The 12,500-nt window shown below is 35.8% G+C and overlaps 1 protein-coding gene across 1 annotated transcript in view; it reads left to right on the top strand.

The window, feature by feature from the left end:
• The window catches only part of LOC119575379 (nuclear pore membrane glycoprotein 210-like), a 20,776-nt gene that overhangs the window by 3,809 nt on the left and 4,467 nt on the right, over positions 1 to 12,500 (top strand). The window contains exons 5-22 of the mRNA XM_037922951.1: positions 531 to 723; positions 944 to 1,143; positions 1,336 to 1,437; positions 1,642 to 1,728; positions 2,367 to 2,530; positions 2,795 to 2,996; positions 3,169 to 3,348; positions 3,460 to 3,672; positions 4,596 to 4,760; positions 5,492 to 5,583; positions 6,870 to 7,056; positions 7,277 to 7,452; positions 7,594 to 7,753; positions 7,983 to 8,207; positions 8,405 to 8,639; positions 8,871 to 9,115; positions 9,444 to 9,602; positions 12,327 to 12,480. Coding sequence (XP_037778879.1) covers positions 717 to 723; positions 944 to 1,143; positions 1,336 to 1,437; positions 1,642 to 1,728; positions 2,367 to 2,530; positions 2,795 to 2,996; positions 3,169 to 3,348; positions 3,460 to 3,672; positions 4,596 to 4,760; positions 5,492 to 5,583; positions 6,870 to 7,056; positions 7,277 to 7,452; positions 7,594 to 7,753; positions 7,983 to 8,207; positions 8,405 to 8,639; positions 8,871 to 9,115; positions 9,444 to 9,602; positions 12,327 to 12,480 — 2,953 coding nt within the window. The 5' untranslated portion in view covers positions 531 to 716. The remainder of the gene's footprint in view (positions 1 to 530; positions 724 to 943; positions 1,144 to 1,335; positions 1,438 to 1,641; positions 1,729 to 2,366; positions 2,531 to 2,794; positions 2,997 to 3,168; positions 3,349 to 3,459; positions 3,673 to 4,595; positions 4,761 to 5,491; positions 5,584 to 6,869; positions 7,057 to 7,276; positions 7,453 to 7,593; positions 7,754 to 7,982; positions 8,208 to 8,404; positions 8,640 to 8,870; positions 9,116 to 9,443; positions 9,603 to 12,326; positions 12,481 to 12,500) is intronic.

Raw genomic sequence — 12,500 nt, forward strand, 5'->3', positions numbered from 1 at the left:
TCACATGTCACAATGGCAAAAGGATATGTGTATATTTCATTAAAATATTAAAATTCATACTTTATAGCATGTGTTATTTTGAAATCTGATTCTGATTTTGTCTAGGTATACATAAAGTTATTTGTGTAGTTGTCATTGTGATTCTAAAACTGAAAGGGGGAAATTTTCACAATGCCATCGCATAATCAGTAATAACGATTTTGTTACTGATAGATTCCTCTCACCCTCGAATACACTTATATGCAAAAATTATGCTGCATACCCCCCCCCCTCCAACCCCCACATTCTTGGCCCAGATAGCAGGGGAGGGCATGAAAGATACCAATAAAATTGTGGGGTAAACAGACAGTGATATAATAGCATAATGAAGATAATACCTCACTATAATGCAGAATGCTGGGGGCATTTGAAATAGTGTTTTAGTTCATGGATTTGTAAGAATGTGCCAGCATCAAAACAGTTGCTATTATCCATTATTTTCAGTATAATGTGGTAAATATTTAGTAATGAAGTTTTATGTATATTTACAGGCACTTGCACATTGCTACAAACCTCTGCAGCTGGAGGTTATAGTTACTGATTCTGAAAATCGCAAGTTTGACAATGTTTCATCTCTTGCCTTGAAATGGGACTTGTCTGATGATAGCTTAGCTTCTACTCCTGCAGAACCATCAAGTCTTACACAGGTTACAAATTTACATGGATACAACCTCCCCATGTTTTGTGAGTATGACTGGTGCTTTTTCTTCATTTTGGTGGCACAAAGCAGAGATCTGATGTGACGGATTTGGGGGGTTTGGTTTTTCAGATGCTAAGTGCTTTACATTATATGAATATTGAATTGTTTAAATTTTGAAAGTAACCATGAATAGTAAAAAAATTGAAAGAATGGCTTGTATGAGTGATTTTTATATATTTGTTTTTCTTTTCTTTTCCCCAATAGCTTACCAAACCTTAGAACCAACTGGGCAGGTTGGAGAGGTGGTTGTTAGTGTGAAGTTAAATGGTTATAATAAGTTTGTGTCACAGACATCTAGACAACATCCTGTCCCATCCCTTTCTGCTTCTCTACCTGTGAAGCTGGTTCAAGATGCTGTGTTGAATCCATCGCATGCTGTATTGTACCAGCATAAGGACAATATGGTATGGTTATACTGTAAAGTGTTAGTTTGAATTACATTATTGATATTTACTTTGTAGGAAGCATAGGTACAGATTGTTAAGATATAGAGCAATTGGTGAATTATTACTGTTACATTTAGATTGAATGAAAATGAGTTCATTTGGATTTTGCACTTGCTTGTTTGGTATTTTAATTGTTTTTTAATCCATCAGCTGGAATTGTCTCTGTCTGGAGGTTCTGGATTCTTTGAGCTCCAAGCTCCTGAGAATGAAATTGTCTCCTTGGTCTACTTGGAGAATGAAATGAAAGTTCAAGTAAGTATTTGTGAAAATATGATTGGCTTTTTAAATTACAAAATTAAGTAATGTTTTTACATGTATATTTCATGTAGTCCATTTTGGATATCATTATTGAATTTTATATGATGTAGTTTCTTAGATTAGGTGGCAAATAGGTCAAGATTCACATGATTTTCTAGTTTAATCAAAGATAAGTAACCAAAATCCTTTTTGCATCAGGTTCGTCCTTTGTCTGATGGGGATGTAACAGTCAATCTCATTGATGTATGCTTAGAAGCTGAGACGCCTGTTAGTTCAACAATTAAGGTGAGTGATGGACATGATAAAAATGTTTCACCCCTAAAGACTGCAGTATCTCTATCCTCCTCCACCTTAGCTGCTTGTATGGCTATATTTTCTCTCTTTTTCTCCACAGTAGCTGCTAGTATGGCTATATTTTTCTAGACTTTTTTAAGGCATTTTTTGTTATTTCATATTTTGATTAAAAGTTTATTTAAAGCAAAATGTGTTAGGTCATTTTTATTATTTTCACTCAGTGTGTCAGTGGGTAGCCTCTTATTTTGAGTCAGAGTACCTGTTTGAAAGGTCCAGGGAGACTTCTACCTAGTTTTGCAAAGGCTGTCTCTTCTTGTAGTTAAGTGATTAAAACTGTATATAGTATCTTGACTTAATTCAGTAATTGAAAGTAGAGGTGATATAGAATTCTCAGTTTTAAATTCTCCTGAGATATGCAAAAATATCATCATGTTTTAGATGGTTGTGATGTAAATAAGAGTAAATTTAGCTCAAATAATGTGGCCAGCTGAAGTACTGTTAATGTTCATAACAAGAGACAAGTCCACAGTCAGAAGATATTTGTAAAATAAAAAAACTTAATTAAGGGATTTAGGTTATATATAGTATATGATTTTAAACTTGGATATTTATTCATAATTCCTTTTAAGGTGGCTAGCATTGTATCCCTGGACTTGGTGATGGTTGACCGTGTGGAACTTGGAGGAACATTGGAGGCTGAGGTCATAGCGAGGGATGCAAGTGGAAACTCTCTGCCTGCACACTTTCTCATGGATCTGACCCTAAATCCTCAGGCTAATATTATTACAACCAAGTAAGTTTCCTTATTTCTGGGTGTACCTAGGCTCTGGTTGAAAGCTTATTTGTTTTATATATCTTCTTGCATTAAAGAAAGTACTCTAAAAGTTTGTCTATAAATGCTGTGTTTGATGTAAGGAAAGTGACTTTTTTATGTACTATTTTTCTGGTTAGAATTTTTTTTTTTTTTTTTTTTTTTTTTTTTTTTTTTTTTGAGATTCATAACCTGTGGTAAAGATTATGCAATATTGTTATGGTAATATTTGATTTTGAATTTCAGATATTTAGGCACCAATAAGAATGACAATGCCATATACGAAGTAGTTGGTCGGCATGTAGGTGATACAACTCTTAGAGCGAGTGCAGGAAATGGTCCTATGGGAGATAGTGTTATTCATAGTCAGTCTAAGCCTGTGCAAGTCTTCCCTCCCCTCACACTACAACCCAAGAATATCACACTCATTATTGGTGCTAATTATCAAGTAAGATATTACAGTTGTTGCTGTACATTTTTTGTTAACAGATCAATGTATAAAAATGTACTTTTACTGTCTGCAGTTTTACTCTTTTCCTATATATTTATTTGATTTGAGATAACTGGTTGATTTATTATTATTATTATTATTATTATTATTAATTATTATTTATTACCAGGTTGAAACAAAAGGTGGACCATATCCTGATGCCACAGTTGTGTACTCCATGTTGAATGAGACAATTGCCAACACATCACACACAGGTGTTATCACAGCTCTGTCCCTTGGCACAACAATCCTTACCGCTCAAGCTATTAGCATCAACAAAGAAAGTGGAGGGACTGTTGTTTACTCACAGGTATCTTATCCAATCAAAGATTTTTCCGGTGATATGATTTGTGAAGATAACACAAGACTTTGTATTTTATTTCTTCTTTTGAGCACAACAAAAAACTTCTCTTATTTTCAGGACACAGTGATAGTAAATGTTGTGCCTCTGACAAGCATACACATTCATGCCCCGCTAACACATTTGGAGACAGGGACAACCATGCCTCTCTATGCCATTGGAAGTGAAGAGGACCAAAACCCTCTAGCATATGCAACTGCACTACCACCTTTGTTGTTTGAGTGGACTGTCAGCAACAAGCAAGTTGCCACCTTTAATGGAATATTTAAGGAGGTAAAACAATGAAAGAAATGTTTTTGTTAAGAAAATATTCTTTTGCTTTTTCCTAATTATCATTGTTGATGGAAGTGATACTAGAATTATGTTGAAGTAATGAAAAATATTTTAACCCATTGGATCCAGATGTTTCACTGCTGATACGTGGCCCAAAATGTGGGCCTTAGGCCTATGTGAGCGGGCACTGTTGGGTGTGTGGCTTGTAAGCCAGGTGCAAATGAACACTTGTGTGTGTTGATAAGACTCCATGCCTTTAAGGAGGAATCAACCTAATGCTATTTTCAATTTTTGTGCATAAATGTTTTTAGCATTTATGCCTTTTTCTGATGTTTACATTTATCATTTGATTTGCTTTATCCAGATGGCATTAGACTTTTTCCCTAGCACAGACTGCATGACATCTCTCTAGTAGTCTATAATTTAGTGCAATAGTAATAGTAATAACAATAAGTAACCCCTACATACACACACACATACACACATAGTATTAAATTTTCTGCAATACAACCTGTACTGCTGGTCATGGCTTCTAGAATAGGATCCTGAGCATGGAAATGTGTTCTCCTGTGTTCCAGTCATGGCTAATGGACATTATATTCCACACACATTTATTTATGGAAATAATAAAAAAAAAACTTCCTAAATGCTAAGTGATTCTAATCATCCACCAGGAGATTTGTGCACTTGTGGCGAGTCTTTCCTATCACCAGCCTTTAGCCAACATTCTTACAATGCCAAATTTGTGCCGCCCCAGCCCACAGCCAAATTTCCCCATTACGGCATGTTCATGTCACCCACTCCTTAAACCAAATTTTTTCATGATGAGATGGTCACATCATCTGGATCAAAGGGGTTAGTTGGCCATTACATATTTTTCTTTTTTTCTTTTTACATCATACCACATTTTTTTCTTTCTACAGAATGGAATAATAGAATCCAAGGAGAATAATGGTATCGTTCAGCTAAGTGCAGAGCAAGCTGGGCGTGTGACAGTTACACTGAAAGTTAAACCAGTTATTCCATCTAGCCTCCCCAACTTCCAGCTGACAGATAATGCTCTTCTTACAGATAAATTGGAGGTTAAGGTATGTTAAGAGAATCCCAAGGAATACTTTCCTGAATTATAAAAAGTGGTTATCAATTTTAACCCATTCATACAAGTATAACTTCCCATCACATCATGATAGACAATCCCTTGTGTCATGCACTGTCAAGCCAATTTTAAGTTACGCATGCCGAACAGTTGTGCACCTGGCCGCCTCAAAAGTAGGCTTAACCCATTATTCCTAGTTGTCAAAAATCTCTGAGAGCAATTAAACTCTGGTGATATCTGGCAGTGGCCAGACAGTGGGCGTGGGAGTCCGCTGTGTCAAGCCGAATGTCCCACTCCACACGCTCTGGCGTGTTGCCGCGCGTACGAGCTGAACCTGCCAACCATGCGGTTCCTATCACGTCACTCGGCAGGAACGGGTTAAAGCCTCTTTTAAGCCCTATCACCTAAAAAAATTATGATGCAACCAAGAGCATAGATACCAGGGTAATTTTATATTCCCGTTGCTTCTGATTTTTCCATCAAGCTAACTCTACATGCATCCTTGATGCTTTGTTCAATATGAAAGGGTTAAAATTAAATTAATTTTACATTGTAATATATTACAAAAACCTTAGTGATGTAGAGGGCCTCTTACAAGAAATAATGCTCTTCCTTAAGATTAATCACAAAAGGGTTATGCTTTTGTAAAAGGGAAGTGTGCCTTTGTATATTTTCTCCTCAGTAAATTAATTTCCTCCTGAATAATTTCCCACATATATGCAGGTGTTTGAGTCACTTAGACTCAAGCATCCTGATGATGGATCCTCCAGTTTGTTATTATCACCTGAAGCAGAGACCAAAATCAAGACCAATAGGTAAGTACTTATCAATTAAGCTTTACTCTTTAGATATGAGTTGAAATATCTGAAGTGATTTTATGTTTTGGATTTTATGTGATGGGTATGAAATGGGATTGGGTATATTGTAGTAAGCTTTTAGGTATTAGGATTCATACTAGTTATTATAAATATTAATGTACAAGGTTATATTGTACCTAGTATCTAGTTAGGGGGCAGTTATTTTGTGTGTGATATTATGATGTGATGATGTAAATATAAGTATTGGGCATAAATTAAACAGGAAAGGGTTTTATTCCATTGCCTTAGGATGACATAGAGTTCAGCTTATGGTTGACTTATTCTATTCCTGCTATGACTGATTTGGTCATGGCCACAGAGGAAGGGTCATTCATGACATCTTCGAGGATACAAGGCTACTACTTCCCTGGTTTCAGTACTTCTCTTTTGTGTGTCACATGTCAAGAGTCACACTGGCAGAGTACCATATGACAATCTGAGTAGTTGACACAAGTAGACTGATCAGCTAGAGTGAAGGTTACTTACAGGTTTACAGCAGCAGCAAGACAGTGCAATGTTTTGGTGTGTGCCATCTTCCAGGGACAGCAGGCAAACAATTCATGTGTTAAATATTGCTCCTTTTATGCAAAACAATAGCCAATCAGAGCATCACAAATCCCATTCTCTCTCAGTCAATGCCCCAGGGCATGTGATATGTGGGCATGAGGGTACTTTATAAAGAACAGCATAAAATGTAATGCATGCATTATAGTAGCATTATGTGAGTGACCCTTCCTCTGTAGCCACAACTAATTCAGCCATGATAGGAATAGCACCTCACCTGGTTTTATGACCAAGTCAGCTATGATGTAAACTACATGTCATCTGGAGGCATTGATTTAATCCAGGTTCCCTAAACTACTGAAAGGTCCTAACTATGGGGTGCATATACATAGTAGTATGCTTCATGCAAGGGCAAAGGGCACATTTATTTACATATTTTCCTGGCTTATGCCTTTGATAAAAATATTTAAGATAATATGTGGAATATTTTGTGGCCACTGTAGAGCAAAGTCTTTGGTAGAAAGGGTATAAACTGTGATTGGAGTAAGATATTGATGGCATGGCATACTTGTTGAGATGGCATTTTCAGCATGACATGACATACATGACACCTGGAAGGAATGAGTTAAGATACAACTTATTATAAACATACTTTGGCAACTTTAAATATATTAGTGTAGTTATAATATAGTTGTGCATTTTTTGCAAAATTTGACAACTTTTTAAACAATGAATTCCAGAGATGGGAATGGAAAATTGTCATATGCAGTAGAAGGATGTAAAAGAGATTCAGCAAAAGCAGCAGATGTAATTACTGTAAGCCCCGATGGTGTCGTTAATTCTGGCAGCACAACTGGTCAGGCTACAGTGATTGTCACAGTTGAAGAGAACTTTGGAGTCACACAAAGTATTGCCATTTTAGTTGAGGTAAAATATGTTATAAAGCTTTTGTTAATTTGCATAGTTATTTGTAATCCCCCAAATAGTTAATTTGTACTTGAAATATATATAGTAAGTGTCATGTAACTAAAAAACTCTTTAATCTGCTCTTTGATTATAGTAAGTGATTTTGTCCCTGATGTTCATCCATTATTCATTTAAAGGGGAATTTGTTATAATTTTCATTCCAATTATTTTGTTTTTCAAGGTGAAGAAAATGACCTACCTACAAGCAGGTGTAGAGGTCTTTATGAGCACTTTGCCAGGAGAATCCCTCAGTGTAATCCCAGTTGGTATAACTATGATGCTTCATCTGACATACCATGACAACCGTGGGCGTATTTTTCATGCCACAAATGCCCACCCTACCTTTAGACCATCGAGGTAAAGTCAGGCTGTAAATATTTAGTTTTAAGTGTAATATTATACCTTTGTGTATTTATTGCCATTTACTCAATTGTGACTATATATATCATGTACCCTCTTCCTTGATGGTAGTTTATAAAGTCAGACTGTTTTTTCCAGATTTGATCTCATAGATGTGAAACGTGGGGGAACAAATAATACCCTACAGGTGACTGTAAGAGGAACAGGCCAAACGGTTCTTCATATCTGGAATGAGAATGATGCTCTTGTTAGTGGTTTCCTTCGCATTAACACTGGGCTTGGCATATTGCCTCATAAGGTTAGTAGTTATTTCTATACAAGTAGTATGCATTACTTTATTGTAAAAACTATTGCCAGTTCTTTACTACACTATAATTTTAAAATTTTACTCCTATATTTAATATGTAATGGTGTTGTAGAGTTGTTTTATCTTTGTCTTGATTGTGGAAATTAGATTTTTTTTCCATCCTTCATGAAAAATACTACATTATGGATATGAACTCTAAAGAACCTTGTGCTATCAACAGACTGTGATACCTCTTGGTGGACACATTTGCTTGTCCTCAAGCATAAGGAGTCCAGATGGAGAAGCAGACTCACCTAGGGAATGGTCATCAGCTGGGGATATTCTGCAGCTGGGCACTGACAGTGGCGTTGCTTTTGGACAGCAGATTGGACGCTCTGTCGTGTCTTACAAAGTCAGCTCTTCTCTCACAGCTGCTACAGAAATCAGTGTCACTCCAATTACCAAGGTTAGTGATATTCCAGTTTCTTGTTCTGAAATATTGATTTAACAATTCTAAAGTATATTATTCTGCTATTGAAATATATATATATATATATATATATATATATATATATATATATATATATATATATATATATGTATGTATGTACTTTTTTTTTTCTTTTAAGAATTAAACTAGTGACTTGTATTCCTTTGTTTTAGATTTCCTTGAGCATTCCAACCCAGGCCATAACAACAGGGGAAGAGAGTGAGCCATATCTTGCAATGGTGACCCTAGGAGGAGAAGGAAGTATGTCAGAGGAGTCTCAGTGTAAGCCTGCTGAGGGACTCCTTGTCAGTCCACCTTTCACTTGCATTGTAGCCTTCTCTCCACCCATTCCTCAGGTTGATGCAAAAGAAGTTCTGAAAGCTAGTGCAGTCTATATGGCTAAGAAAGGTAAGAATGAATTTTCATTTTGTCATTAGAGCTAGAAGAGTTTAAAATTTTTTCCCAAATTGACCTGTTTGGTTTGTTAATATTCATTGTTCACTACACAGCCATTTTTACTATCCTAGTGTTATTTTTATGCAAGGTCAACAAAGGCCTCATGCATTTATTTACAGTGTTTTATATTTTAATGTTGACAAACATAACCAGTTGATTTATAGAGCATGTTATTCTTTGCAGGATATGCTTGTGAAATTAGCTCTGTGAGCAGCCCTTCTCCCCTTCTGGCTAAAGGTCAGGCTTCAGTTATACTGGAAGCTGTAGTGGTCAGTCGAGGGCAGCAAGGTGAAGTGAGGTCAGGCCAGGTAACAATACCATTCTACCCAGCACCATTTGCAGAAATCTCAGAAATTACACTTACCAATGAAGTACCATCTACATCTGTTGAGATTCAGGGAACATTTGAGGTTCTCAGTAATCTAGAAGTAAGTGCTGGTGTAATTTAGTAGAACCAGAAGAATATTGTATTGTTTTTTTTATTTGGGTAGAAATATATTTCATAGTATAATAGTTAATAATTACATGGGGGAAAAAAAAAGATTTTTTTTTTTTTTTTTTTTTTTTTTTTTTTTTTTTTTTTCCACTTGATAAAGTAAATTAATTAATTAGTGATATCAATTTATCAAATGATTATTATTTGAAAACTGATGGTTTAATGCTATTTTTGAACATGAAAAGTTAAAATATTTAAAATATTTGTATGTTTGTCTTTATATCACCAGATTAACATAATAGTTATTTTTATCTTTCCAGATCACAACTGATGTCAGCCAATTGGATTTGTCTTTAGGTACAGCAGAGAGTAACAAACGACCTCTGATGCTTAGCCTAAGAGATTCAGTGTGGTCTGAGGTACCTGAAGAACCTCTCACAGTTGCAATTTCCTCACCATACACCAGAAGTAAAATTGAGGTATGGGATTTGATTAGCTGTTTCTTGTAGTATTGAGGTTACTTGCTCAGGAAGTCTGTTATTTAAAAAAAAATAAGTATTATCAGCACATTTATGGTGGTTACTTGGTGTAAGATATTCTACTTATACGTTATCTTGGTTTGTAATGTTCAGGGCAATATGTGGTTGCATAACACATAAAAAAAGAGGAAGAGGGAAAGAAAGTAGTTAGAACTAAATGAATCTGTGTGCTGTTTCTGAGGTGCTTGTGTAGCATATTTATGAAGATATATAATTTAGGGTTGTCAACTTTGTGTGTTGTTAGAGCCTGTTCGAGTCACAGGTGATGCATGGAAAGAAAGAATACATCTGCAAGTCTAAGTTCGTGTGTTTGTGCATATATTCTATGAGTATTTCTGGTGTTAGAATACTGTGTATTTGTTTGTTGATATCTATGAATTATGTGGATTCATTAATTGATGATTAGAGACCTTGAAACCCTGGCATATATTGAGTGTAAATCCCACACTGCAGCACCGTACTCAGATGTTATAAGGATTAATGAAGTATGAAATATCTGTGTAACCCCTGTTCATAGCAGCCTGTGCCCACACAGGGTTTTGTTTCATCACCCTCTGTGTGTGACCACTCACTTGCACTAGCAGCATTTCTTGCCTTTTTTGTAATACTAAGAAAATATTTTGTATTTTTTGGTATTATCATTTTCTAAGATCCATATTTGCCATAATTTTTTGGGCAAATTCTTGCCCAATGTGTGCTTTTAATGTATGTGATTTTATATGCTTATATGCTTAAGTATATATTGGTATTCCTAACGTAACACTATTGTTATTTTTTATTTACTTTACTTTGGTGTGTCAAGTGCTCTAGACTGTAAATAAGTCCCCCCCCCCCCCACTTGCTACTTTCCCTGATCCCTTTTATATAACTGTGTTACACCTTTGGCCACTGGACATGCAGATGAGGAGGGGGGGGGGGATTGGGCTTTGATGATCAAAGGCTAGGTGAGGAGCAGAAATAATTGTAGGAGTGGTTGGTGTGGTTGGTTGGAGGGAACTGTTGGGCATAGAGATCTTGGGGTAATTGAGGATGTACAGAATTTGGGAAGGATAAGATGGTAGGCAAGAGGGGGTTGCAGGACGGAAGAATTTTCCATTGAGTACTTACAGCTTTGCAGTGGACACTGTCTGGCTTGTACTGCATTTGACATCTTGTAATTTTTCTTTTTTCTTTTTTCTTTTTTCTACAAAAATTATGATTTGCATGAATTAACTGAAGAAGAAAACGTAGCATGTCATAGGCATAGATAAGTGATTATCTCTTGAATAATTCCAGACTAGTTAGAATATTCTGATTAATTACAAGTAATTTCAACATGGTGACACATTACTAAATATGTTTTCAATCATCTAACAATGTATATGTTCTCATTCCTTGAAAGATGAACCCAGATATGCCAGGTGTTTCATATGCTGGCAGACAGCTTGGTTGAAGTATACTGTATGGATACCAGAAGTGCACAAGATGCATGTGACTCTCACAGCTTTTCACACAACTTATAATGTTTTTTCTTACATAGAATAAAAAAAAAGTATATACAGATAGGTAATATATATATATGTATGTGTGTGTGTGTGTGTACATGTGTATATGTATATATATGTATATATATATATATATATATATATATATATATATATATATATATATATATATATATATATATATATATATATAGGGTGTGTGTGTGTGTGTGTATATATGTGTGTATATATATGTGTGTGTATATCTATATGTGTGTATATATATATGTGTGTATACATAAATAATAACAACCCTCCCTGACCAGGACTCGAACCTAGGTCACTCCGGGTATGAAACCGGAGGCCAGTGCTAAACCAACCATGCCACACGACCCACTAAAAGGAGTGTGCAACTAGGATCTTACTAGCTCCATAGACATTACCTGTCTACTCATACTTGAGAAATGACAGCGAAGTTTTACGCTCACTCCCCGTGAGCACTCGGTGGAAATTGATTTAGCAATTCAAATCCTAAGTCAGATGTCCTGAGGTATATTTATGAAAGATGGAATAATGCAATGCCGCATTGATATCGATAAATAACAACCCTCCCTGACCAGGACTCGAACCTAGGTCACTCCAGGTATGAAACCGGAGGCCAGTGCTAAACCAACCATGCCACACGACCCACTAAAAGGAATGTGCAACTAGGATCTTACTAGCTCCATAGACATAAAACTTCGCTGTCATTACTCAAGTATGAGTAGACAGGTAATGTCTATGGAGCTAGTAAGATCCTAGTTGCACACTCCTTTTAGTGGGTCGTGTGGCATGGTTGGTTTAGCACTGGCCTCCGGTTTCATACCCGGAGTGACCTAGGTTCGAGTCCTGGTCAGGGAGGGTTGTTATTTATCGATATCAATGCGGCATTGCATTATTCCATCTTTCATATATATATATATATATATATATATATATATATATATATATATATATATATATATATATATATATATATATATATATATATATATATATATATATATATATATATATTGGAGTCAGAGTAGACACATCATAGACATACAGTATGTCAGTAACTAGAATTGTATGATGATGTTTGGTAATCTCAGAATTGTAATCTACAAAGTGAAATGGGACCAAAGATGAAAAGTACTAATAATTATGTTTTCTGTTTAAGGTTTCCGTGAAGGTAGAACAGGTTGGGGATGGTTACTGTGCATCACCAAGAGACCTAGGCATCATCAACCTGTTGGTGACATTCTTAACAACATACGACAGGCTCCTCATCAGCATTGCCTGTCTGGTTCTCACAGTTGCCTGCGTAGTCATAAGTGGGTATTAGTGGCACTTC

This window comes from Penaeus monodon, chromosome 7 (genome assembly GCF_015228065.2).
Source record: "Penaeus monodon isolate SGIC_2016 chromosome 7, NSTDA_Pmon_1, whole genome shotgun sequence".
Taxonomy (NCBI): domain Eukaryota; kingdom Metazoa; phylum Arthropoda; class Malacostraca; order Decapoda; family Penaeidae; genus Penaeus; species Penaeus monodon.